This window comes from Sturnus vulgaris, chromosome 30 (assembly GCF_052056855.1).
Source record: "Sturnus vulgaris isolate bStuVul1 chromosome 30, bStuVul1.hap1, whole genome shotgun sequence".
NCBI classification, from domain to species: Eukaryota; Metazoa; Chordata; class Aves; order Passeriformes; family Sturnidae; genus Sturnus; species Sturnus vulgaris.
This window is the reverse complement of record NC_142272.1, coordinates 2,476,082-2,502,874: the sequence shown is the minus strand read 5'-3', so window position 1 is coordinate 2,502,874 and position 26,793 is coordinate 2,476,082. Positions and strand designations below refer to the sequence as shown.

The 26,793-nt window shown below is 61.6% G+C and overlaps 4 protein-coding genes across 4 annotated transcripts; 3 read left to right on the top strand and 1 right to left on the bottom strand.

Annotated features, from left to right (window-relative positions):
* Window positions 1-2: 2 nt before the first annotated feature.
* ZNF740 (zinc finger protein 740) lies at window positions 3-5,952 on the top strand. The gene is given in 9 exon segments (XM_088180906.1): window positions 3-81; window positions 759-942; window positions 2,501-2,632; window positions 3,671-3,757; window positions 3,861-3,920; window positions 4,064-4,178; window positions 4,273-4,391; window positions 4,484-4,531; window positions 4,533-5,952. Coding segments are annotated over 8 exon segments (624 nt in total). The 5' UTR covers window positions 3-81; window positions 759-924; the 3' UTR covers window positions 4,578-5,952.
* Window positions 5,953-6,306: 354 nt separating this feature from the next.
* Window positions 6,307-14,021, bottom strand: RARG (retinoic acid receptor gamma). The gene is made up of 8 exons (XM_014893002.2): window positions 13,846-14,021; window positions 11,261-11,407; window positions 10,571-10,712; window positions 10,045-10,199; window positions 9,226-9,402; window positions 8,475-8,679; window positions 8,127-8,285; window positions 6,307-7,474 (listed from the first exon to the last, which is right to left on the bottom strand). Exons 3-8 carry the CDS (start codon window positions 10,680-10,682, stop codon window positions 7,305-7,307), a joined length of 978 nt encoding a protein of 325 aa, XP_014748488.1. The 5' UTR covers window positions 10,683-10,712; window positions 11,261-11,407; window positions 13,846-14,021; the 3' UTR covers window positions 6,307-7,304.
* A 3,777-nt stretch (window positions 14,022-17,798) lies between these two features.
* On the top strand, window positions 17,799-19,946 carry SLC61A1 (solute carrier family 61 member 1; the record flags this gene model as incomplete). The annotated part of the gene is made up of 1 exon (XM_088180900.1): window positions 17,799-19,946. A coding segment is annotated over one exon (1,344 nt), but the record flags the coding sequence as incomplete, so codon positions are not given.
* Window positions 19,947-20,047: 101 nt separating this feature from the next.
* SPRYD3 (SPRY domain containing 3) lies at window positions 20,048-26,762 on the top strand. The gene is given in 13 exon segments (XM_088180642.1): window positions 20,048-20,076; window positions 20,339-20,467; window positions 21,378-21,641; window positions 21,914-21,989; window positions 22,065-22,106; window positions 22,108-22,190; window positions 22,524-22,659; window positions 22,973-23,161; window positions 23,711-23,860; window positions 24,171-24,228; window positions 24,875-24,994; window positions 25,068-25,222; window positions 25,811-26,762. Coding segments are annotated over 13 exon segments (1,566 nt in total). The 3' UTR covers window positions 25,946-26,762.
* Window positions 26,763-26,793: the final 31 nt, after the last annotated feature.

The window sequence follows — 26,793 nt, the reverse complement described above, 5'->3', positions numbered from 1 at the left end:
GCGGGGGTTTCCGTTTCCGGGTGGCGGCGGCGGGGGGGCGGCGGGGCCGGGCTCGGTCGGAGCGCGAAAGGGCCGTGGCAGGTACGGACCGACCCCCCCATGACACCCCCCGCGAGACCCTCCGGCACCCTCGGGGCCACTCTGACCCCGCTCGGCACCAGGGGGCCGTTTCCACCGGAGATGGGAGCAGGGGAACGGGCTAGGGTGGGAGGGGGATGGGGAGGGATTGGAGGGAGGTCCCTAACGAGAGAGAGGCGGCCCCCATCCCCGGTGTGGCCCCTCCCGGCGTGACCCTCCCCAGGCCTTTCCCCGGTTGTGACCCCTCCCCAGGACCGCCGCTGGGACCTCCCCGGTAACTTCCCCCTGCCTGCCCTGGGATCTTCCCGGTGTGACCCACCCGCCGTGCCCTCCCCTTCCCCAGTCACCCCCGGGTGTGACCCCCCTGTGTCACCGCCCCCCAGCCCCCGCAGGTTACAGACTCCCTCGGGATCCCCTACAATCGTCCCCACCTCCCCCTGCCCTGGGACCTCCCCCAGAGTCACCCACCCTCGGGACCCGCTTTTTCCCCCTTCCCCAGGGACATCATCTGTTCCAGGAATCTCCCCCCCAGTGCCATCCTGTCCTGGGACAACCCCCCCCCCCCCCCCCCCCCACATTACTGGCGAGGCTGTCGCTGTTTCCCCCCTACCCCCCACCCAGAGATCCTTCCCTTTGTGCCCCCCTTTGACCCCCCCCTTTTCCCACTGTTTTCCCCCCAGGTGGATCCCCCTGGATTCAGCTCTGTCCCCGCAGATCCAGCGCCTGCCCAGCTCGGGGGGTCCTGGCTTTGGGGGGGGGGCCCGGCCCTGTGTCCCCCCCCTCCCTGCCCCAGTGGCCCCCCCGGCAGGAGGAAGAAGAGGAGGAGGAGGAAGAAGAGGAGGAGGAATGGCAGCGCCGTGGCGGGTACTGGAGCCCGCCCAAAAATCCATAAAAATTTACTGATCCCACCTTTTCTTACCCCAAACGAGCTTTACCTGGGCAAGAAGTAAGGCCAAAGGCTCCCACAGCATGGCTCAGGTAATGAGCCCCCACCCTCTGCATCCTGACACCCCCAGGCCCAGGAATTTGGGGGAACAACGGCCCCAAAAAAATGGGAAAAGGGAAAGAAGAGGGGGAGAGAGCTGGAGCTTCCCTCCCCCTGTGCTAGGGTGGGGGGTGCCTCCCCATCCTGCTCCAGGGAGATATCCCAGGATTGTCCTTGTTTTCCCCAAGATTATCCTGATTTTCCCCAGAAATATCCTGAATTTTTCCCTTAGCCCTGAGGGCCTGTCAGGCCTCAAAAAAGGTGGTTCAGGATGCCCTTCCACACCTCGGGTTCTTCCTAGGATTATCCCAAAATTTCTACAGTATTATCCCAATTTTTTTCCCAGGATTATCCCAGGTTTCCCTGGTAGCCTTTAGGGCCCCAGTAAAGGTAGGTTAGTAGTTCAGTAGGCGGTTTGGGGGTGTCTTTGCCTCCCCCCACCTTCCCCTCCGCACTTTTGGGGTCTTTCCAGAGTTACTGTTGAATTCTCCCAGTTTCTGCTGGAATTGTCCCAGCTTTCCCTGGGATAATCCAATTTTTCCCCAGGATTATCTTGAAATTTCCAGTTATCCATTAGATCCTTTCTGGGCTGGAAGAAGGGGTTTCAGACCCCAAACACACCTTGGGGTCTCCCAGCGTTACCCCACAATTATCCCAGTTTTCCCTGGTATTCTCCCAAAATTTTCTCAGGTCTACCCTGAATTTTCCTTGAGATTATCCCAGTTTCCTCCAGGATTTCCAAAATTTCCCTGGTAGCCATTAGGTCCTGTCAGGTCTCAAGTAAGGGGTACTGCCCCCCCCCCCAAACCCTCCTTCTTTGGGTTCTCTTCCCAGAATTATTCAGGAATTATCCCAAATTTCCCCCATAATTCCCCATTTTTTTTCCTGGGATTATCACCTAATTTCCCATTAACCCTTAGGTCCCAACCAGCCTCAGAAAAGGGGGTTCAACCTCCTCCATTCCCAGTTTTGGGGTCTTCCCATTTTCCCCTGGGTTTATCCCACTTTTCCATAGGATTATCCAAAGTTGCTGCACAGTTCCCTTGAATTTTCCCATTTGACCTTAAATCCTCATTGGGTTGAAAGAAGAGAATTCAACTCCCTCTGTTCCATTTCTCGATCTTCCCAGAATTATTGTTGAATTATCCCAAATTTCCCCTGACATCATCCCAAAGTTTCCCCAGGATTGTCCCAAACATCCCTCAAGATCATCCCAAAGTTTCCCTAGGATTGTCCCAAATTTCCCCTGGCATCATCCCAAAGCTTCCCTAGGATTATCCCAAATTTCCCTCCCAATCATCCCAGAGTTTCCCCAGATGATCCCAAACATCCCATCAGGGCCCAGAAGCAGGGGCTCCTGCCCCAGTCCCCACTCCAGGGTGCACCCCAGCATTCCCGGGCTGTGGGGCTGATCCCGGGGGTCCCTCCCTGTTCCAGGCGAGTCTCCTGGCCTGCGAGGGGCTCTCGGGCGTCTGCCTCGTCCCCACCGTCGCCAGCAAGAAGATGATGCCCAAATCTGGCGGGAAACAGGACGGGAGCCGGGAACGGGGCTCCAGCCCCGACCTCCTGGTACGGAGTGGGAACCCCTGGCTGGGATCTGGCACCTTCCACTGGGGGATCCCGCCTTTCAGTGGGGGGATTTCACCCATGAATTTCAGGCTTTATGCCCTTAGTGTTTGGCTTTTCCCCACCTTTAATTTGGTGGTTTCCTGCTTTAATTTGGAGTTTTCCACCTTTAATTTGGGTCTTTCTGTATTTAATTTGGAGGTTTTCCACCTTTAATTCGCTTTTTCTACCTTTAATTTATCTTTGCCTGCTTTTATTTTGGGGGTTTCTGACTAATTTTTTTCCTGCTTTAATTTGGGCTATTCTGCCCCAATTTTGGCATTTTCCACCTTAAATTTGCCTCTTCATCCTCAAATTTGAGTTTTTTCTTCTTGAATTTGAGTTTTTCTCCCTTTATTCATCCTTTTCTATATTTTATTTGACCTTTTCCACTTCTAATTTGGTTTTTCCTACTTTAATTTGGCTTCTTCTGCCTTTAGTTTTCCTGCTTTAGTTTGATTTTCCTACTTCTCATTTGACCTTTTCCTGCTTTAATTGGGTTTTTCTCCTTTCATTTCCCATTTCCGGCCCTTATTTCATTTTCCTTCCTTCACTCGCCCTTTCTTTTATTGGACTTTTCCTCCTTCATTTGGATTTTTCCTCCTTTATTTGGTCTTTTCCTGCCTCGGATTTTCCTGTTCTAATTCCATTGTTTCCCCTTCGATTCCATTATCCCCCAACTTCCCTATTCCCTGCTCATCCTGAATCCCCCCTCCCCAATTTCCTGCCCTTGTTTACCCTCCCCAATCCCCCCACCCCAATTCCTGCTCGCCCAATCCCTCCTTCCAATTCCTTCCCCCTTCCCAAACCCCTCCAAACCCTGCCCCCCTATCCCCCCGTCCCAATTCTTGCCCCCCAATCACCCCTTCCCAAACCCCTCCCCGCCAATTCCTGGTCCCGCAATCCCCCCTCCCTAATTTCTGCCCCGTTCCCAACCCCTCCCAATTTCTGCCCTCCAATCCCCCCTTTCCAAACTCCACCCCAATTCGTGCCCCCCCCCAGTCCCTCCGCCAGGACCCCGACAAGCCCCGTGCCCGCAAGGACGACGATGCTCCTGAGGCCTCCAACCCCAAGAAATCCATGAAAAAGGCAGGTCCCCTCCCCCAGCGGGAGGTCCCCCCTTGATTTTGGGGTCTGGGGGGGGTCGGGGGCCATCTTGGGGGCCGCTGACACCCCCTCGCCCCCCCGGCAGCGCCGCAAGCGGGTTCCCAGCGCCGAGGGACCCCCGAGCTCCTCCCGCCGAGGATCCCAGGTTTGCCGCCGCGCCGCACGAGGAGGAGGAGGAGGAAGACAATCTCCCAAACTCCGGCAGGCGCAGGACGGCCGGGGGGGGGATTTGGGGGGGGCTGCTGGGGGTCTCCCCAGCTCTGAACCCCTCAATTCCCCTCATTTCAGATGGTGGTGATTGAGCAAAACGGCTCCTTCCAGCTCAAGAACTTCATCTGCGACCACTGTTTCGGCGCCTTCCGGAGCAGTTACCACCTCAAACGGCACATCCTCATCCACACCGGTAGTTAATGAGCCTTCGTTAATGAGCAGCCCCCCCCACCCCTGCGCTCATTCCCGCCCCTCCCCCCGGCGCTAATTCCCGCCCGGAATTCCAGGGGAGAAGCCGTTCGAGTGCGACATGTGCGACATGCGCTTCATCCAGAAGTACCACCTGGAGCGGCACAAGCGGGTGCACAGCGGGGAGAAGCCCTACCAGTGCGAGCGCTGCATGCAGGTATTCCCGAGAGAATTCCCGTGGGAATGTGTGGGGCACCCCTGGGTTTCACAGCACCAGCCCAGAACTGACCCCCCCCCTTGTCCCCGCAGAGCTTCTCCAGCACGGACCGGCTGCTCCGACATAAGCGCATGTGCCAAGGGCTGCCAGACCAAGACCCCTCCCGACTCCCAGCTCCTGCTGTGAAAGTCTGGGAATACCGGGAAGTTCAGGGGGTGCGGGAGGGGGGTGTTTCCTCCTGCACCCTCCCCCACCTCACCATGCTCTGCCTCACCTGGATTTCTCACCCCCTCTAAGGATGGGGAAGAACCTGAGCGCTGCCAGCGTGAAAAAACTTGGATCGTTCCTGCCCTCCGACCTAAAAACTTGGATTATGATCCCAAAAATCCTCCTGGAATCTTCAAGTGGCCCCACCCCCCACCATCGTTGTTCCCCTGAATCCACCCCTCCCCCTCTTATGAAAGACTGGGAACCCCCAAACTGCCCGAAATCCCAGCGGATCTGGGATACCTGTGCACAGGTAGGAGGGTCCCGCTGGGAATAGCAGCATCGATCCCTCTCTTCTTGGGGAAAAGGAGGGAAACTGAAGATGTCGGGGGTGCTTCAGTTTAGGGGGTGGATGCACCCCCAGTATTTTTTTTTTTGAAAATAGGAAAAAAAATGGAATTTGGGGGCCTCCTTGAGTGGCGCATCCTGTGGGACACTCAGCGGCATTTCCCATTTCCTCTGGAACTCCTTTAGATTTTGTGGGGTTTCTTCTACATCTGCGTGGTTTTGGGGTGCTGCCTATGTCCCCCCCATGCTGGGAGGTCTGATCCTGGGCCGGGGGAGGAGGAGGGGCGAGGAGCCCCCAGTTTCCTGGAAAACCCTGTTCCAAGGGAAAGGAAAACCCCTGGATCAGGAGCGAGGTAGGGGGGACAGGACCACCCACAAGCCCCCAAACACGAGGGGAGCCCCTGCTCCCCCTTCCCCCCCATTTTGGGGGTGCCTCTGTTCCCCTATCACAGACTGCTCCAAGGGGCAAGAGAGATGTGCCCATTTTTGTGCCCTGAGCCCCATTTTTCTGGGCCTGTAGGAGTTTTGGGGAGGGGGGCAAATTTTGGGGACTTCAGGAAGGACTTTGGCTCTGCTGAGCCCATTCCCCGAAATTTGCAGGGCCTAGGGGGGCAGTGTGGAGGCTTCAGCAGAGGTTGGGGTGCTGAGGGAGGGGGGGAATTGTTGGTGGATTCTGGGGGGGGGGAGGATGGGGCACTCTAGGGCCCCCCACCTGCGAGGGCTCCCAGCCCCCTCACACCCCCCCAGGCTTCATTTTTGGGGTGTTTGTTGGGATTTAGGGTTTAATACAGTTATTTTGCTATGGGGAGGGGAGGGCAGCAGGGTGCAGCCCTGGGGGGAGTGGTGGGGGGGTCACTTTTAAACTGTAGTTTTTTCTAAGGGTCCCCAAATTTTGTGTCCCCCCTTCCCACTGTGTCCCCTTAGTGTCACCTCCCCCCACTGTGTGTCCTCTCCCCTCCCTTTAGGGCTTATTTAAATAAAAATTTGGGTTTTTGCTTTTTTTTAACCCCAAATTTGGGTCCTTTGGGGGAGTGAGGGGGTCCCAGAACCCATTTATGCCAAACAAAGTGAGGGGGGGTTACATTGGGAATATGGGGGCTTTTAAACTGGGGAGGGGCCCAGAGGTACCCTTCCTTTATTGCTGGGATCCCCTCCCCAGGTGCCCCCCTTATTCTAGCGGTCCCCCCAACTGGGGAGGGGTCCTCAAGTACCCCCATTATCTTTGGAGGGGTCCTTAAGTCGGGAGGACCCCAGGTGGCCCCCCTGTACCCCAGGAGTGCCCCCTCGAGGGGGGTCCCAAAGTTCCCCTCTCCCCCCAAGTCCCCTCTACAGCCCCCCTCTCAAATTCACGACCCCCCCAAAAATTTCCATAACTTTATTTTGCAAAAATAGAAAAGTCCCGAGTCCTCCCCCCAGCACGGGAGGGGATGGGTGGGCTGTAAACATGGCAGGGGGGCCCCCCAAAAAGGGGGGAGTTAGCAGGGGGGAGGCAGCAGTGGGGGGGCTCCCGTTCTGGGGGGGGGGGGGCGATGTAAACGCAGAGGAATAAATAGGGGTGAAAGTGCAGAGGGGGCACCCCTCTGTGTAGTGTAACAGGCTCCCCCTGAGGGCTCTGCACCCCCAAATTCGAGGGGCAGATATAGCAGGGGCCAGTAAGGCCAGACCCCATCCTCCAGCCAGGCTGGGGGTAACAGAGATTTGTAAGGGCATTTGGGTCTGGGGGGACCCCCAGGATTTTGGGGTCACCCTATGGCTTGAGCCCCCACCCTGAAATGGGCGGGGTTGTGGGAGTCACCTTGTGTCCCCCATCTTTGGTCTCTATAGTGTTGGGGGGGGCAATGGGGGAGGGCAGTATTGGGGTGTCCCTCCCCACCCCTACAGCATCAAAAAACCCAAAAGCAGCCCCCCCCCCCCAAATATAAATGGGGTCCCTCCCTAGATGGGGGAAGTAGGATGTCCTGGGGTGGAATGGGGGTATGTCCTCCCCCCAAATCCACCCAGTGTCCAATAAATAAACTGTGGAAAGGGCACCCCAGGAGTGTCAGGCATTAATTTGGGGGGGAGGAGCTGGACCCCCAAACTCCTTCCCCTGACGTCCTCCCCAGTACAAGGAGGGGTGGCAGCGGGGTCTGAGAGGGCTTTAGCATGAAGCTGAGGTTTGGGGGCCACCCCCAGACCCCTCCAGCTTAAGGCAATAGCTTTGCTCTGTCAGTCTCTGCCCCCTTCCCCAAATTTGGGGAGGGAGCACTTTGGGAAGCTCCCCCTCCCAGGAGTAAAAGAGGGGGGCCCTGGAAGGCAGCTCTGAACATCCCATTCCATTTGGGAGGGGCTTTGGAGATCCCCCCGATCTGGGGGGGGCTATGGCGATTTGGGGGGGCCAGGGGGACTGTCCTGGGCGGCAGGGGGGTCTGGGGGTGGGCCATGGCCCCCCACGTCGGTGAAGATTTCGGGGTTCTCCAGCATCTCCCGGATCAGGGGGGGCATCGGTCCCGGGATTTCCGTGCGCAGGGTGATGGCTCGTTCTGCCCCTGGGGGAGCCAAAATGTCAACACCCCCTGAACTTGGGCCCCCTTCAAGGCCTTGGGCCCCTCCTAAGAGATGGAACCCCCTTTCCAAAAAAATGAGCTTCAACAAACACCCCCTCAAATTTCAACACCCCCCCAAAACCCCTATACCTCCAAAACCTTGGTCTCCTTCAAGACCTTGAACACCCCCAAAATGAGCTTCAATTCTCCAAAAGTCCTCCAAGACACCCCCCATGAGATTGAATCTCCCCCAAAGGCCTTGAATCCCACCCAAAATGAGCTTCAACGCCCTCCCAAATTTCAACAGTCCCAACTTTCAAAATCCACAAAAGCTTCAGCGCCTTCAAAACCTTGAACCTCCCTGGATACCTTGAACACCACCAAAATGAGCTTCAAACCCCCCCTCAAAACCTTGAAACACCCCCAGGACCTTCAACTGCCCCTCCCCGAGAGCTTCAACTGCCCTGGTGCCAGGGGCAGGTTTGGGGATATTCTGGTGGGTTTTGGGGTCCTGGAGGGGTCCTTGGAGGGTTTGGGAGTCACCTCCTTCGGTGGTGACTCTGAAAAGCGTTCAGGAAGATCACTGTGGCTAGGGGGTTTTGGGGTGATCCTAAGGGGGTTTGGGGGGTTCTGGGGTCCTGGCAGGGTTGCTCACCCTTGGTGCTGATGCCGCGCAGGTCAGTGATTTTGAGCAGCATCCGGGGGAAACGCTGCGGCTGCCGCGGGCGCCGGCGCCGGGCATAGACCCGAAGGGCCTCGAGCAGCGGCTCCTGCAGCCGCTCCACGTGCCGGGGCTGCTCCAGCTCCATCCGGTCTGGGCAGAGAGAGAGAGACCACCTGGATAGACACAGTCCCCATGTCCCCACATGCCCATCTTCTGTCCTAGACATCCCCGCGTTCCCTCAATATCCCCTTCTGTCCCCACTCCCACAGCTGAACAGCCCCAACTCAGTCCCTTGTCCCCATGTCCCCCATATCCCTCTGATGTCCTCCATGTCCCCACCCCCACAGATGAGGCAGATGGCACTGAGCAGCCCGGTCTCGGTGTCATCGAGCTGCAGAGGCAGAAGCTGCCCCGCGAAGGCAAACACGAGGTCAGTGAGGGGCCCAAATCCCGCGTTGTGCATCTGGGTCCGGGTCAGCGTCAGCCCATCCGAGAACGTCATTGTGTCCTGCTCTGGTGTGTAGCGGGTGCAGATCCGCAGCATCTGCAGGGCAAAAATCACCAAGGGACACCAGAATATATGCAGGGACACCCAAAATCCATCCAGGGTCACCAAAATCACCCAGGGGCAACATAATCCGCACAGGGACACTAAAAATCCACCCAGGGTCAGCCCATCCCATCACTGTGTCCTGCTCTGGAACGTAGCAGGTGGAGATCCACAGTATCTGCAGGACAGGGACCACAAAATCCACCCAAGATCTGCCCATCCTGGAGCATTCTCGTGTCCTGTCTTGGCTCTGCCACAGGACAGCCAGAGCACAGGGGAGAGTTGGGGTCAGGGACACCCCGAAATCGCCCAAGATCAATAAAAGCACCTATAGTACTCCAAAGTTTCCCACCAAGAGATCCCCAAACCCACCCAGGCCCTCCCAGGAGATGCCCCAGACCCTCTCCAGGACATCTGTGTATGGGGTGGTGAGGTCAGGACCACCGTGGGCCACCCCTTCAAGGAGCTCCCAACCCCCCCAAAGAATCCCTCACACATCCTGAGGAGCCCCCCCAGCCCCTGGGGATGCCCAGCCCTCACCAGGATGTCAAGGCAGGCAGCCTTGAGCAGAGTGATCTGGTCAGCCATGCTGAGCCCCGTGAAGCCCGGGAGCCGCTTTGCAAACTCCACGATCTTGATGATGCACTTGGTGGCCAATTCGCTGAACTTGTCCCACAGCCCCAGGTCCAGCTGCACCCGGTGATCAGCACTCGAGTTCTGGGGGCACACGGGGGCCCCGGCTCTCTTAGGGGGGTCGTTCAGGAGCCCCTGGGAACCTCTGGGACTCCAACTCCAGCACCCTGAACTTGTCCCACAGCTACAGGTCCAGCTGCACCCAGTGGTGCAAAACTCGAGTTTTGGGGGGCATGGGCTCAATTATGGGGGTTCAGGACCTGCTGGGACCCCAAGCCCCTGAACTCAACCCCAGCCCCAGATCCAGCTGCACCCCTTACTCAGTACTTGAGTTCTCAGGGGTGACGGGGTGCAGAGACCCTGCTCTGGGCTCCAGATTTGGGGTGCCTCCCATAATTAACTTCCCAAACATCCCCCACAACCCCCAGTGCTCAGTCCCAGTGCACCCCTCCCCCTGAACTTGTCCCCCAGCCCCCCCAGTGCTCATGTTTTAGAGGGGTCAGGAGGGAACACGGACCCAACCGTAGGTCTGAGGGTCAGGGTTCCCCCCAGAGGGACCCCCAAAACCCCCTGGGAACAGAAACCTGGTGCCCCACTCCCCCTGAACATGTACCCCAGCTCCAGCTGCCCCCAGTGCTCATGTTTGGGGGGCTCAGGAGAGAGCAGCTACCCTGCCCCAAATGCAAGGGTTGTGGCAGGGTTGGGGTCTCCCCCAGCCTTACTCACCGTGGTGTACTTGCCCAGCTGGCCCAGTGAGGGGAAGGTCTCCTGGTGGGCTCTGCTGACCCTCCTCACCAGCTCGGCCAGCTCGGGGCTCAGTTCATCCCCCCCCAAATCCTCCTTCACCTCCTTCTTCCTCTTGTTCCGGTCATTCTGCACAGCTGGGGGGATGGGATTTGGGGGTCAGGGGTATTGCTGTGCCCTCTCAGATCTCTCCAAGGTGAGGTTTCCCCTCCCCCAAAAAATCCCCCAATGGGACAGGAACATCCCCACCATGAGCATCCCCAGGGCCCTGGGAAACCTCAGTGAAGTTGGGGGGGGGCGGGGGGAGGGGGTGTCTCAACTTTAGAGGACCCCCCTTCAGAACCAAAGGGGGAACCCTCACATCCAGCAGTACCCTCGACAGCCCCAAATGCTTCCCAAATCCCTTCCAGGAACATCCCCAGGCCCACTGGGATACCACCAGGGCCCTTCAGTGATGTTTTCAGGGGGTCCCCAACTTCGGGGGACCCCAGGCCAGACCCCCTCGCACCTTCCTTGGACATTCCGACCTGGAAGCACTTCTGGAGGCGGCAGAACTGGCACCGGTTCCGGGTGACCTTGTCAATCTGGCAGTTGCGTTCCCGGTGACACGTGTACACCATGTTCTTCTGGATGCTCCGCCGGAAAAACCCCTGCAGTGTGAAAACAGGGGGTCGGAGGGGGGCCAGGGCACCCCCAAACTGGGGGCACCAGTATCACATCCCCAAAGATCCCAGTAAAGCTCTCCAGTGCTCAGGGTGGAGCTCCTCAGTGGCTTCCCAGTATCCCAGGGTGAGGCATAGGGCTTGGGGGGCTCCCGTTTCCCGGGGGGTTCCTATTGTCCCTGAGGGGTCCCCAGTGCCTGGGAAGGGATCCCCATCCCCCAGGAGTGGTCCCACTCACCCCACAGGTGAGTCCCCAGGTCCCCCCATTACAGCTCCCCAGTGTTTGGGGGATTCCCACTCCCCCGGGGGGTCCCCCTTCCTCAAGTGGGTCCCCACTGTCTTGGGGGAGTTCCCATTTCTCAGGGCAGGTCCCCAGTGTCCACAGGACCCCCCCAGGGCCTCCTCCAAGTTCTGGGTGCCCATTTCCCCCACTCCCATCACGGGTCCCCACTGCCCCCCCCCCCAGGGTTTCCACTGTCTCAGGGGGGTCCCCCGGCCCCGGGAGGGTCCCCACTGTCCCCCTGAGCCCCAGGCACCTTGCAGCCCTCGCAGGAGCTCACTCCGTAGTGGTACCCAGAGCTGCGGTCGCTGCACACGAAGCAAGGCTTGTGCACGCGGGGGGGGGGGAGGTGGCGAGGGCGCGCCCGTGTCCCCCAAAACCCGCCCAGGGGAGGGCTCCAGGGCTGCGGGAGCAAAAACGGGGGAAGTTAAATAGCCCCTCTCAACCCCTCTCCAAAGGGCCCCGGCCCACATCGGGAGGTGGGGGAAACTAAAGCACAGGCAGGGTGTGATTTTGGGGGTCTTGCTGTCACCTCCCCGGCCCTAAAACCTGGGTTGCAAACCCCCAAAATAGGGGGCTGGGGGTCTGGAATCCGAGGATGCCACCAGGGGTGGGGAACATATCAGTGTGCCCCCTCTCCCCACCGACCCCCTCCTCAAATCCCAAAACCTGGGGTGAGGATATCCCCAGCTTCCCCAAACCCCAAAATTCTGGAGAAGGAAGGTCCCCAGCCCCATCACTTCCCTCCCCTGCGCAGTGCCGGGGGGGGGGTGACACGGGGGGGAGGGAGGAGCCCCCCCCCAGCGCTCAGACCGGGCGGCACTGAGGGAGGAGCAGCTGGTTTTAGATTTTTTTTTTGGGTGGGTTTTGTGTGTTTTGCTAAAAAAAAAAAAAAAAACCAAAATTGCTGAAATTGAGGAAATTCCGGCCCCGGGCGGCGCGTTTGTAACCGCGGGGGAGACGGGGAGCGGGGGAGGGGGGGGGTACCCTGCGCGCGTGCCACAGGCACCCAAAAATAACCCGGGGGAGCAGGGGAGGCCCCTCATCCTAAAAACGGGGCCGCAATTGGGGACCACACTCCCCCCCCGGCACAGGGACCCACCTATCCTTAGCCCAGGTTTGGGGAGGGCTGGTTATGACGCCCCCCATCAATACTGGGGATTCCCCACGGAGGGTTGAGGAGGTGGGCGGGCTTATTTGAGGGGTGCAGGCATATTTGGGGGACCCCAATGTGTGTGTTTTCTCTTCAGGTTTGATTTTTCAAGGGGGAGGAACCCAAATTAAAGCATCCACCCCCCAAAAAACAGCACCCCAAAACCGTCCGGGAGGCCACGACGCTGTGGGCCCCTCCCAATTTTTTGGGGTACTCCCCGCTCCAAGGCGCGGTGCCCCCTCAGGCCTTAAATTGAGGGGAACAGGGAGAAGTTCCTCTGCCCAGGGTGGAATTTTGGGGGGGAGGATTGGGGACGGGACTTCCCCTCCCAAAACTCGGGGGGTGACGCTCCCCCCCGCCCCTGCTGAAACTGGGCCCCCTCCCCCACGCCGCCCCCGCGTTCGGGGGTTCGGGCGGTTTTGGGGCGGCCCCGCAGGGGTTAAAGTGCCACATTGGCAGCGCGGGGGGGACGCGGGGGGGGGGCGGGCGCGGCCCTGACTGGAACCAGTTGGGCCGAGGAACTGGGAGGGGGGGAGGATACACCACGGGTACAGGGGGAAGGGGAGACTTAAGGGGATTTGAAGAGATTCTCTCCCCTCCCAACCTGTTTGTGCCCAGATTTACACGCGGGGGGCCGCTGTGGGACTCCCAGGACCCCCCCCCCCCCGCCCCCCCCCCCCTCCCCCCCCCCCCCCCCGTGGGCCTCCTCCCAAAACCGGGTGCCTCCTTCCACCCCCACAAAGAGACTCCCCAAAAAAACAAGGGTCGGGGCCCGGGGACCCTGAGCGCTCCCAAAACAGGGTCCAGGGCCCTCGATACCCCCAAAGGGGGTCCTGTGTGGTCCATGTCACTGTGTTCCTGACCCCCAAAAAACGGGCCCCTATTTCTGGCCCTCCAAAGGGATTCGGGATATCGCGACTTCCCATAAAAACAGGATCTCGGTCTCTCGATCCCCCCAAAGGAGCTTCCCCCATTGCGGTCCCCACGCCCCTGTGTCCGCTGCAAAACGGGTCTGGGATCCTGCCTCCCCCAAAACCGAGCGCCCACATCTCGGGTCTCTCCTGGGGAGAATTTGGGGATGTCCCCCCCCTTGCACACCTGCCCCCCACGCGCACACGCGTCATTCCGGCACACGCCCTGGTCGGTCCAGCACCCACGCGCGTCACTCCCCACCCCCCTCGTCACCCCCGCCAGGTCACCCTCGGCCCCCCGGGTCACCCCGGTCCCCTTTCAGGTGGGTTCACACACTCGGACACGCTCTGCACCCCAGCCCCTGGCACACCCACGCACCCTCGCGGGCACGGTGCCGCCCCCACGCCCGCACACTGGCGCTCCTTCTCACACTCGTTTGCACACTCGGGTGCGCTCTCGGAGACCCCTTCCCACGGCCCCGACCCCTCCCCACGACCCCGAACCTTCCACACCCTCTCTCAGACTCGCGCCCGCCCCTCCCGCGCAGTCACCCCCGCACGCTCACGCTCATTTGCACACTCACTTGCACGCTCATCCGAACACGCAGAAGGGCTTCCCGGCACTCGCGACACGACCACCCCCCACGCACCCACGGCACACTCGCGCTCGCTTTCACACTCATTTGTACACTGAATCCACACCTGGACAAGCTTTCCCGCCCCCCTCAGCCCCACACCCACTCGCGAACGCTCCCGACCCCCCTCTCCCCCCAGCACCTCTGCGGGCGGGGCCCCCGCAGCCGGCGGGCACCGGGACCCTGCGCAGCGCGCAGCCCCCGCGGTTCGTCACGTCGTGCAGCCGCCGCGGCGCCGCCGCCGCCTCCACGCAGCCGAACATGGCGGCCCCGGGCCGCCCCCGCGTGCCCTCCCGGGCCCCTCGGCCCCGCCGGATCGGTCGCGATCGGTCCCGGTCGCGATGGGCCCCGAGCGGCCCCGGAGGGTGCGGCTGCGGGGGCGGGGCCTGGGGGGCGGGGCCTGGGTGAGAGGCGGGGCTTGACTACGCTGGGGCAGTGAGGCGAGCGGGGAATGGGGCGGGGCCTGGACGAGGGGCGGGGCTTCGGTGGGAGGAGGCGAGGGGCAGAAAAGGGGCGGGGCTTGGAGGGGCGGGATAATTTGGAATGTGAGGGCGGGGATATGGACAGGCCTTGGAGGGGCGGGGCTGAACTGAGAGCAGGGCGGGGGCTGAGAGGGAGGGGCCTGGAAGGGGCGGGGCCTTGCGTGGCTGGGCTATAGAAAAACGGGAAGGGCGGGGGGGACGTGGCCGGGAGTGGGGGCGGGGCCTGGAGGGGCGGGGTCTGAGGGGCTGGGCTGAATTGAGGCGTGGTCGGAGCAAGGGGCGGGAACTGTGGGCGGGGCTGAATGTGGAATGAGCGGGGATTGGAGCAGTGGGCGGGTGTCGCGTACACACGTGTCACCTGTGTCACACGGTATTAGACGTGTGTGTCCCCCTTCCCTGGGAGGTGGACCCAGGCCCCGTCCCTGTCGCCACCAGCCCCTCCCAGTCCCCGCGTCACGCCCTCCCCAGTCCCTCCCAATTCCACCCCGTGCACTCCCAGTCCTCATGTCACCACCCGTCTCCCCAGTCCTCCCAGTTCTTCCACTCCTTTCAAGTTCCCCTGTCACCTCCCCAGCCCTTCCCAGTTCCCTTGTCACCCCTCAATCCCTCCCAGTCCTGCCAGTTCTCCCAGTTGCCTGCGTCGTCTCCTCAATCCTTCCCAGTCCCTTCCAATCTTCTTGTCACTTCCTCGAGTGTGTCTACTGTGCACAGGTGTGTGAGCATATCCAGGTGTTCACAGGCGACTGTGTGTACGCAGGTGTGTCTGGGTGTGCCTGGGCTGTGCCAGCACCGCCTGCCCGACTGCATTCCTGGGGCTCTGCATGAGTAACACACCTGTACACGGGATCATTGCACGTATCATACACCTTTACACGGGATGATCATGTGTCACTACACGTGTCACACACCTTTACACAGCCTCCAGCGTGCACACGCATGTCTGGGCATGGGGACACGTGTGCGGGGTGTGTCCCTGCGTGTCACACAGCCACGCACGCGTCCCCATGCCCTGACACGCGTGTAAACTCCCCCCTCCTCTCCCCCCGTGCTTCAGTTTCCCCCAGGGCCAGGAAAGGGGAGGGAAGGGGCTGGAGTGGGGGAGGGGCGGGAATAGCCTCATGGAAAAAGTTTTGGGTGGAAATTCCTCTCCCCGCCCCTCCCTCACTGCGGCTCAATGGCCCCTTTGTGCGGCCCCGGGCCCGCCCCTGCCACGCTGGGACCCTCCTGTGTGTCTCTCTCAATCCCTGTGTACCCCGTGTGTCCCCACAGTCGCATGTCCCCATAATGCTCTATGAGCCCAAATCGTGTCCCTACCACGTCCCCCTCCGTGTCTCGCATGTCCCCAACCTACGTCCCGTCCAGTAGCATCCTTCCGTAATCCTCGTGCCCCCCAAGTCCCCATAACCCTGAGTTCACCCCAATCACGTCTCCCCATGTCTTTCGTGTCCCCTGTGACCTCCATAACCCCGTGACCCCAATGTCCCCCGTGTCTCCCTATGACCCCATGGCCCCCATGGTCCCTTATGCTGCTCGATGTCCCCATAACCTCTTCTTCCTCCAGTCGTGTCCCCCTGGTGTCCTCTGTTTCTTGTGTTCCCTGTGCTCTGCCATGTCCTCCGCCTCATTGTATCCCTCGCATCCCCCCTGTACCCAGGTCCTCCCCTGCTCCCCACGTCCTCGCTGTCCCCACGTCCCCTGTGTCCCCCTCCGTGTCCTCATGTCCCCGTGTCCTCATGTCCCCGTGTCCCTCACCCACGGGTGCGGCCACGTGCCCCCCCCCCGCTCCCCCCGCTCAGACGCTTTGCCCGGTAAATCCCCGGGGGGGGGACGGGGGGGGAGCCGTGGGGTGCGAGGGGGGGCCGGCTTGGCCATGGGGCTGGGCTGGCCGCGACCCCGGCCCCGGCGGCGCGGGGGAACCTCCCCAAGCTATTACCCCTCCTGTCACCTCCCCCTGTGCTGCGCCCCCTCCTTCTGTTCCCCGCCCTGCCCCTTCTGCTTACCCCCCCCCTGCTGCCCCCAGTGCCACCCCCCACCCTGCCCTCCACCCTGCTGCGCCCCCCCCTGCTGCCCCCTGCCCTGTCACCCCCCCCTGCCACCCCGCCTGGTGCCCCCCACCACCCTGTCCCCAGTGTCACCCCCCACCCCCCTTTCCCCAGTGCTACCCCCTGTCCTGCTGCCCCCAGTGTCCCCCCCCGTCCTGTCACCTCCCTCCCTGCTGCCCCCAATATCACTCCCCAGCCTGTCGTCCCCCCTGCTGCTCCCCCTTTTGCGCCCCCCCCGCCTGTCCCCAGTGCCACCCCGCGCCCTGTACCCCCCTGTGCCACCCCCGCCCGTGCCCCCAGTGCCGCCCCTCCTCCCGATGCTGCCCCCCCCCCGCGCCGCGCCCCCCCTCCGGCCCCGCCTAAGTATCAAGTGAGGGGGATCCGGCCCCCTCCGCGCCCCAGCAGAGACCCCCGCAGCGGAGGTGAGTGAGGGGCGATCGGGGGGGGGGGTTTCACGGGGGAGTGCGAGAGGGGTCCGGGGTAATTGCACGGCGGCGTGCTGGGGAGGATGGGTCCCAAGGGGGGTTTGCCCAGGGGCTTTCACGGAGGGGTTTTGAACAGTGGATTTGCTCGAGGGTCTTTGCACGAGGTCTCTGGGGGCGGGGGTCCCCACAAACCCCCCGTGGTGTGTCTGAGGGGGTTTCTCTGGGGATGCCGAAAGCCCCCTATGGGAGGGTTCTCTGTGGGGTACTTGGGTGTCTCCATAATCCCACGTGGGTTGTCTGCGGGAGTCCCTTTGGGGGATGTCTCCATTACTCCCTCTGGCGTCTCTGGGGGTCTCTATGGACACCTGGGGGGGAGAGTGTGCGTGTGGGGGGAGGTGGTGCCCTGTGTCACGTGACACGGGCCAAGATGGCGCCGCCTATGGGGACCGGAAGCGGAAGTGGCTCCGCGGAGGCGCCGCGAGACAGCTGCGACGCCGGTGGGGACTGGGGGTATGGGGGGCCTTGAGGGGCTCGGGGATTGTCAGAAGGGGTGGAGGGGCTTTGGGGGGGTCTGAGAGGTGTCTGGGGAGGGGGTCCTATGGGGCAACTCTGGGGTCGGGGGGAGGGCTATGGGGAGTGGAGGGGGGCTGTGTGGAGCTGTAGAGGGTATATGGATGCTTTGGGAGGGCGAGGTTCCTATGTGGGGTGTGAGGGTTCTATGACGACCCTATAGGGAGTCTGTGGAGGTCCTATGTGGGGCCTGTGGACGATCTGGAGCGTGTATGGGGGGCCTCTTGGGGAGTATGGGGGTCTGTGGGGGGTTGTGGGGAAGTCTGCTGGGGGTGGGGTCTCTGGGGGCTCTCTGCGGCCTGGGTGGGGTCTGTGTGGGAGGGGTGCTAGGGCCTGTGGAGGAGCTGTGGGGGACTGTGTGGCGAATCTGCAATGCTGGGGGTCCCTATAACCCTCAATGGTTTGTTTTAGGGGCTGGGGGTTCCTATAGCCCCCAGCATGGGGCCCTTTGGGGTGGGGGGTCCCTATAGAACCCATGGGCTGTCTGGGGGGTTTGGGGCACCTGGGTGGTCCCTCTGGACTCTCCCAGTTCCTCCGAGTGCTGATCCCCCTTTTTCACTCCCCAGGCCCTCCTGAGCCCCTTCCCCACCATGTTCCTGCTGCCCTGCTCCGCACTCGCCCTCTTCCTCCTCACCTGCCTGGCTCTGGAGCCACCCCCCGCGCCACCCCTCACCCTCCAACCCGGCCTTCTGCCGCTTCCAACGGGAATTCCTGCTGGGATACCTCCCCGCCCTGGCTGCGGACTGGCTGCAGGGCCCGCTGCTGTTCCAGCTGCTGCAGAGTCGGGGCTTCCTGCGCAGCCAGATCGCTGCCCTCTACTCCTGCGGCTTTGCCTCCAACGTTGCCTTTGGCCTCGTCTCCAGTGTTTTTGTGGATCGGCTTGGCCGGAAGAAGTCCTGTGTGTTGTCCTCGGGGCTGTGCTCCGTGTCCTGCCTGCTGCAGCTCTCCCAGGATTTCCTGGCACTGGCAGCTGGCCGGGTCCTGGCGGGCCTCGGCACTTCCCTGCTTTTTTCTGCTTTCGAGTCCTGGTACATCCATGAGCACCTGGAGCGCCATGACTTCCCGGCCGAGTGGATTCCCAACACCTTCTCCCGCGTGGCCCTCTGGAACAGCGGCCTGGCCGTGGCAGCCGGCCTGGTAGCCGAGCTGGTGGCTGAGGGACTGGCACTGGGCCCTGTGGCCCCATTCCTGGTGGCCATGCCCTTCCTTGCACTCTCGGGGATCTTTGCCGGGAAAAACTGGGATGAGAACTACGGGAAGAGCCGGTCCTGCAGTAAGGCTTGTGGGGAAGGCCTTCGGGGCCTCCTGTCTGACCCTCGGACACTGCTCCTGGGGCTGGTCCAGGCCCTTGTGGAGAGCATCCTACTCATCTTTGCCTTCCTTTGGACACCTGTCCTGGAGCCACATGGGATCCCGCTGGGAATCGCCTTCTCTGGGTTCACGGCCGCCAGCGCCGCAGGCTCGGCCCTATTCCGGCGTGGCGTCACCGGGAGGCTCCGGCTGCAGCCAGTGCGGCTCCTGCCCGGCTCCATCCTGCTCCTGGCACTGGCCCTTCTGCTCCTGGCACTGCCACTGCCACTGCCATTGTACCTCCCCGGTGATTTCCTTGCCTTGCTGATGCTGCAGCTCTCCTGCGGGATTTACTTCCCAGCCATGGCGTTCCTGCGGCGCCGGCTGGAGCATGGCAGGGACGCGGCAGGAGGAGCGCGGTGGCTGCGGCTGCCCCTCGGCCTGGGGGTGTCACTGGCACTGCCCGCACTGCCCGGGGACCCTGCGGGGACACGGCGGGTGTTCGGCGCTGCGGCCCTGGCGGCTCTGGTGGCACTGGGGGCAGCCGGGGGGATCCTGGGCACCGCCCGTGGGGACGAGGGGCTGAGGGTGGGGGATGAGGGGCTGCTCGAAGGGGACACTGGGGAGTGACAAGTACACAGGGACAGGGACACTGGATCAACTAAGCAGAGACACCTGGGTGTGATGGGGACACTGGAACAGTTTGAGGGGGACACCGGAACACCAGAATGTGACAGGAGCACTGGGGTGTGATGGGGACATGGACACTGGGCTCTAATGGCGACAGGGACAAGGGAAGAGCACGTGGGGTCACCAGGCAGTGATGGGGTCACAGTGTCACCCCCATTCTGAGCTATGAGTGACAGAAACACTGAGACACCCTGTGGTGGGTCACACCCCATCACATTGTGATGGGTCACAGTGTCACCCCACAATGGACTGTGGGTGACTGGGACACCTCCTGAGGACACCGAACTTTGGTGGGTCACAGTGTCACCCCACAATGGACTGTGGGTGACAATGACACTGGGAAACCCCGATCATGAACTGTGACAGGTCACAGTGTCACCCCTATGGCTGAGCTGTGGGTAACACAGGGACGCCCCACTGGTGACGTTAAGCTGTGACAGGTCACAGTATCACCCCCATAATGAAATGTAGGTGACAGTGACACTGGGACACCCTGATGGTGACACGGTGCTGTGATGGGGCCCTGGTGCTGCTGTCACCCCCACAATGAACTCTGGGTGACAACATGGGGCCACCCCCAAGTGACACATGGCAGGTCACAGTGCCACCTTCCACAAGGCACAGCAGAGGGGACATGGGTACACCAGGCCAAGTGTGGCCTGTGACTGACCCCGTGTAGTGTCATGGGGGTGAGGGTGTATTAATTACTTAATTAATTTTTAATAAACCCACCCAATAAAGGTGTTTATGAAGTCCTCCCCCCCACGCCCGAAACTTGGGTCTGGAGGACCACTGAAACCCCTCCAGAGCACCTCCAGTTCAAACCACTGAGTCCCAGTCCAGCCATGTCCCCAGTGCGACAGTCCTCGCGCAGGTTTGACCCCAAGCTGAATCCCCTCAGTGCCTCCAGTATCCTTCAATTCCCCCCAGTCCTTGCAGTAACCCCCCCATTCCCCGTAATTTTCCTAGTTCCTGCCCGTTTCTCCAGTTCTCCTCATTCCCCCAGTAACTCGTGGCGCCCCAATTCTCCCTAGTTCCCCCGGCTTCCCCCGTCCGCCAGGGGGAGCCCTTATGCCTGTCGCCCCATGCCCGTAGCGTCAGTGGTCTCGGCGCACGCTCCCCGCTTTCCCCGGTAGGCTCCGCCTCTCTCCCTCTTCGCGTTCCGATTGGCTGAGGGAGCTGTCAGTCCCGGCGCCGCGAGTAGCGATTGGTCCGACGGGTACAGTGGGCGGGCGGAGAGAGACGGACGCGGACGGGACCCGGATGTAAGCGCGGCCCATGGAGGGGGCGGGACCCCCGGTAAGGGGGGGGGCACTGGGGACCCGGGGGGCTCTGGGGAAGATTTGGAGGTCTGGGGATGTCTGGGGGAGATTGGGATGGGGCCTGAGGAGTCGGGGAGGGACGGGGAGACCCCGGTTCGGGGAATATGGGAGGGATTTGAGGGTCATGAGGGGAGTTGGGAGGGAATTGGGGAGGTGTGGGGGGTCCCATGGTGGGGGGCGGCCGCTGCGCAGGGGGAATGGGGGGGTCTTAGGGGGTACTGGGAACAGTGGTGCTGGGGAAAGGGACCCCCGGAATGGGGGGACCTTGGTGTGTGGGGGGTGTCAGGATTGGGATTGGGGTTCAGTTTTGAGCGGGCAGGGGTGATTTGGGTGTGTCAGATGTGGGTTTTTGGGGGGTCAGGTGTGTGTTGAGGGGCAGTTTTGGGGTATCTCAGGTGTGATTTGGGTGTTTCACGTATGCGTGTTTGGGAGGACGGTTCTGGGAGGTCTCCTGTGGGTTTTGTGGGTTCAGATGTGTTTTGGGGGTCCAGGTGTGTTCGGAGGACCCGATGGGTTTAGAGGGGTTTCGTGTATATTAGGGAGTCAGGTGTGTTTAGGGGGCTTAGGTGTATTTTGGAGCATCAGGTGTGTTTTGGGGATTAATTTTGAGAGTTCAGATGTATTTTCGGGAGTCAGCTATGTTTAAGGTTTTCAGGTATGATTTAGAGGATCGGGTGTGTTTTGAGGGAAGTTTTGTAGGTTCAGGTGTGTTTGGGGTGTCAGGTGTGTATTTGGGGGTCAGTGTTGGGGATCTCGAGTTTTGGGGGTTCACATTTGATTCGGGGTGTCAGTTTCGGGTGTGTCGGTTCCGAGCCCCCCGTCCTTTCGAGGTCCCACCGTTGCCTCCCCGCAGGAGCCCCCCCGCCATGGATGACCTGAACCTGCACTTCAGGTTCCTGAACTGGCGCCGGCGGATCCGGGAGATCCGGGAGGTGCGGGAGGGCCGGGACCGGGATCGGGATCGGGATCGGGATCGGGACCGGGACCGGGACCGGGATCGGGACCGAGATCGAGATAGGGACCGAGAGCGGGATCGAGATCGGGACCGGGATCGGGATCGGGGTCTGCGCTGCCAGGAACGCGCTCGGCACATCCTGGTCGATGGGGACACCCTCAGGTACCCCGGGGGGACCGGAGGCACCCGCAAAAGGAGACTGGGGGGCTCCGGGGGGGGGGCACGTGAGGGGACCTACGGGAGTGGGAGGGGGCGGGGGGTACCTGGAGGGGGTTGGGGGCACCCACAAAAAGGGGCTGGGAGGGCCCACGGGGGTGGGAGGATGCACCCACGAGGGTGGGAGGGGTCTGGAAGCACCCACAGATATTGGGGGGTGGGGTGTCTGGGAGTACCCTTTGGGGGTCGAGGGTGTCTCAGTCCCCCGCCCTCCGCAGCTACCGCGGCCCCTCGGGCGAGGTCGGCTGTTACGTGGCTCCGCGGCCGCTGACCCGCGACAGCAACTACTTCGAGGTGAGCCTGGGGATTCGGGAGGCGCGGGCTGTCCCGGGGGTTGCGGAGCCCTGACCCCGCCGCCCCCGTGCCCAGGTGTCCATCGTGGACAGCGGGGTCCGCGGCACCATCGCCGTGGGGGCTGGTCCCGCACTGCCACAGCCTCGAGCACCCCCCGGGATGGGGGCCCGGCTCCGTCGCCTACCACGCTGATGATGGAAAGTGAGTGTCGCGACAGCGGGGGGCGGGGCCGGGATGTCGCGATAGCGGGGAGGTGTTGGAGAATTGTGAGTGTTGGGATATTAAGGATTTTCATGATTTTGGGACATGTCGGGATAGTGAAGGATGAGGTGCTTTGGGATATCGGGGTGTCGAGATAGCAGGGGGATGTCAGGATATTGAGGGGTTGGCACCTTGGGGGTGTCAAGACACTGGGGGGAACCGTGGGGGTATCAGGACTGGGAGGTGTTGGGGGGGCTGCTCCAGGTTTGGGGTCCCCCATTACTGACACCCACCCCCATTTTCGGGGTCCCTCCCGTTTTTGGCGCACCCCAGGCTCTACAGTGGCCGAGCCAAGGGGCGCCAGTTTGGCTCCAAGTGCAGCTCCGGGGACCGGATCGGCTGCGGTGTCGAGAGGGGCTCGTTCGGGGCCCCCCCCGCCCAGGTTTTCTTCACCAAGAACGGCCAGAGGGTGAGGGGACCCCCACCCTGCCCCCTCACCCTGCCCCAGAGCACCCTCAAAACTCACCAAGGCATCCTTTCAAACCTCCCAGGACCCCCAAAGCCTCCAGGACCGCCCAAACGGGGGGTCCTTTTGTCCCTCCCCCAGCTGTTCTTCACAAAGAATGGACAGAGGATGGAAGGGCCCCCAAATCTTCTGAAATCCTGAAGCATCCAGAGCCCCCCCCACTTCCTAGTTTGGTGTTTTCCTAAATCCCAGATGGGGGGCCTGGGGTTGCCCTTGTCCCTGAGCCCCCCTCACCCCCTGACTCCCTCAATCGCAGGTGGGGGGTCTGGGGGTGCCACTGTCGCCCCCAGGGCTGTTCCCAGCCGTGGGGCTGCACTCGCTGGGGGAGGAGGTTCGGCTGCATCTGCCCCCGCCCGGGCCATCCGAGGACGAGGGGGGGGCCATGCTGGTGGACAGCCTGGAGGAGGAGTGGGGGAGGCTACATGACGTGCGACTCTGTGGTTCCGTGAGCACCCGGAAACCCGGGGGGGGGTTCGGCAGGGTCAGGGGGCCGGGAGGGGGGAAAAGGGAGGCAGGACTGGGGATGGCGTAGGGAAATGGGCAGGGAGCTCAGAATGAGGGTGCGGGGGGGTGGAGGGGGAGGTTGGAAGAGGTTGGACCCTCTCCCTGAGCTGGGAGGTCAGAAATTGAGGTTATGGAGTGAGGAAAATTGGGGTCTGGGAGTTTGGGTAAGGACAGTTTTTAGAGACAAGAGGGGTCCGTAGTGCTGGGGAGGGCGAAAAGGGGGGCCGTGACAGGGGGGCGGGATAAAGGAGGTCACAGCAGTGACATCGGGAGTCTGGGAGTTCTTGGGTGCCCCCAAATCCCCTGTGTGTTCCCCCCCCGACCCTCTATGATCCTGCCCTGAGCCCCTGTGATCCTCCCAGATCCCCCAAACCCTCCCAGGTGCTGTTATTAGGCGGGGAAGGGGATGAATTTCGCGGATTTGGGACTAGTCCGGCTTGGGGGGTGCCCCTTTTCCCCGTGTCCGAGCCCGCCCCGCGCCCCCCCCCAGGTGCTGGAGTACGTGGGGAAGGGGAAGAGCATCGTGGATGTGGGGCTGGCCCAGGCTCGGCGGCCGCTCAGCCCCCGCAGCCACTACTTCGAGCTGGAGATCCTGGACCCGGGCGAGAAGTGCTACATCGCCCTGGGCGTGGCCAGGAAGGTACGCGGGGGGGCTCGGAATTGGGGTGCGGGGGGACTGGGGTGGGGGGAGACACCTACGGAGCTGAGGAGGGGCAGGGAACTGGGGGGATGTGGGTCGAAAATGGGGATCCGGGAGTTACAGAGGGAGTAAAGAGGGGCTGGAGCCTCCTCCACGGCTGGGAGAGGGCTCAGATTTGGGGTACGGAGCTGGGCTGAAAGGTGGGGGACGTGTCAAAAATGAGGGTTTGAGGTTGAAAATTGAGGTCCACGGATTTAGGGGGGCTGGGCAGCCCGCATTGTCCTCACCTCCCCTGTGCTCTCCCCACCAGGATTACCCCAAAAATCGTCACCCCGGCTGGAGCAGGGGCTCGGTGGCCTATCACGCGGGTGAGCCCCCCAAAAGTGAGGGGACCTCCAAAATGGGCGGGACCCCCCCAAACTCGGGAGCCCAATAGTGGGTCCTCCTCCTACTCTTTCTCCTCCTGAAAACCCCTTTCCCATTTTTCTGCTCTATTTTGGGTTGCGCCCTTATAATGAGGGTCTGGGGGCTCTCCCCCATGACCTCGGGGAATCCCCATGACCCCTCCCTCCTCCCTTCTCCCTTCTGCCGTCTTCTCCTTCATCCTCTTCCTTTCCCAACCCAGTTTCCGCCCTTTTTTCGGGTGCAGTCCCATGGGGAGGTCTGAGGGGTGGTGTCCATCGAGGTGGGGGGATCCCCATGGCCTCTCCCTTTTCTCCCCTTTTATCTCCTTTCACCCCCTTCACCCTCTTCTTCCTTCCACCTTTCTCAGGCCTAGTTTTCTCCTTTTTTTGGGGTGCATCCCCATGGGAGGGGTCCCCCCATGACCCCCCTGATTCGGGGGTCCCCTCTGTGCACTCCCTGTCCCCAGTTGTCCCCTTCTGCGTTTCCCCCCTCCTTGTCCTTCTCCACCTGTAACCCCTTTCTCCTTTTTTTGGGGTGCACCCCCATGGAGTGTGTCTGGGGGTTCTCCACGAAATGGGGGGGTCCCTCTAATTCGGGCTCTCCCCCCAGACGACGGAAAGCTGTTCCATGGCAGCGGCGTCGGGGATCCCTTTGGCCCCCGCTGCTACAAGGGCGACGTGATGGGCTGTGGGATCATGTTCCCTCGGGATTACGGCCGGGACAGTGAAGGTACCGCGGGGCTGGGGACCCCCAAAGCCTGGGCGGGCCCTGGGAGGATCCCTCATCCTTTTCCCCACCCCAGGTGACAGCGATGACTCCTCGGAGCCCCCCGAGGTGAAGGTGAAGGTGCGCAACGTGATGTACCTGGAGGAGGAGGAGGACGAGGAAGAGGAAGAGGAGGAGGAAGATGAGGATGGGGAGGACATGGAACAGGAGCAGGAGGGCAGGAAGGTCGTGGTAAGGGTGGGGACACCCCGCCAGAAAAACATCTGTGTCCTAAAAAACCCCGCTGCCTCCCAGAAAAGTTTCTCCTTCACCCCAAAATTCTCCTTTGTCCCCCGTTGGGATCCTTTTGAATCAGTGTGGGGGCTCCAACACCCGGATTCTGAGGGGGTTGGGGGTGTCCCGCCCCCGCCTCATATTTTAGGGTGACCCCCCGTTTGTCTGTGATCCCCACACGTATTTGTGCCCCACCCCTGGACTTTCCATCACCCCCAAAATCCCCTGCAACCCCCATTGGGTTCCCTTTACAGTGACTCACCCTGAGGTCAACCCCTTTGCCCCCATTTTTTTGGGAGATTGGGGTCTCCCTGCCCTTCGCTCTTATGTTGGATTGACCTTGCTGCGTGTCCCTGCCCCCCCCCCGTGTGGTTTTGCCCCTTCAAAACCCCCCACTCACCCCAGAAATCCCCCCTTCACCCCCCTTTTGGCTCATTTTTCCTTGCCTTACTCCCCCCCTTATCCCAGGTTTTTTTTGGGGGGGTGGGTCTCCCCCTGTTCCCCCAATATAGGGGTGACCCCCCCCCGATTTGTGCTCCCCCCCAGGTGTTCTTCACACGGAACGGGACGGTCGTGGGGCGCAGGGAGGTTGGGGTCCCCCCCGGGGGTCTCTTCCCCACCGTGGGGATGCTCAGCACTGGTGAGAGGGTCAAGGTGGACCTGCACCCCCTGAGCGGATAAAGGGGGGGCCCGCGTGGGGCCCCCCAACACTCAAAACCCTCCGGTGCTCCCGGACCCACCCCGGGCTCTCCCAGTGCACTTTAGGGTGTTTCCACAATAGTGGAGACCCCCCCAAGGTGGTTTTTAGGGGGTTCACTCCTGCCCCCCCCATAATTTTGCCCTTTGAGGGCTCTTTGGGGAGAGTTCCCCAAGTGAATCCCCCCATTGATCCCTCAAAAGTACCCCACTGTTGCCCCCCAGAGTTGTTTTTGGGGGGCTCAGCCATGGCCTCTACCATATCTTTGGGGGACCCATTCCTGCCCCACCCCCATGTTTGTGGGGCACTCAATCCTGCCCCCCCCAAATCATCCCAGTGACCTCCCCAGGTGGATTTGGGGGTCTCAGTTGTGCCCCTTCCACCATGGGTGACCCTTGTGCTCCCCCAGAGCCCCCAAATCACCCCTTTGACCCTCTCCAGCTCCCCCAACCCCTCCCACTCCACTGACCCCCCTGGTGCCCCCCCAAATCACACCTGTGCCCCCCCCCATCTCTTCCAGCACTCCTCATTCTTGGGGGGTTCCAGGGGGCAGAATAAGGGGTTTTCCCCAATCATGAATGTAACCTGACCCTTCCAATTCCATGGGAGCCCCCAGAGTCCCCAGCTCTGTGGTGGGGGCTGGGCTGGTTTTGGGGTCCCCTTTGACATTTGCACAGGGGGGGGGTTCCCATGCCTACCCCCCCTCAAATAAACCCATTTCTTACACCAAAATAAATGTGGATTTATTGTTCCCCCGGGACCCCCCAAATCGCAGGGGGTGTCCCTGTGACGACTTTTCTACCAGCCTCTCCTTCTTCATTTGAGGGAAGGG

Excerpts from the sequence above, each read along its gene's own strand:
- RARG (XM_014893002.2), bottom strand. The coding sequence starts at position 10,682 with ATGGTGTACACGTGTCACCGGGAACGCAACTGCCAGATTGACAAGGTC. Across the intron at positions 10,200-10,570 it reads GGTCGGAATGTCCAAGGAAG|CTGTGCAGAATGACCGGAAC; the intron begins GTGCGAGGGGGT and ends CCATCCCCCCAG. Across the intron at positions 8,286-8,474 it reads CATCTGCCTCATCTGTGGGG|ACCGGATGGAGCTGGAGCAG; the intron begins GTGGGGACATGG and ends CTCTCTGCCCAG.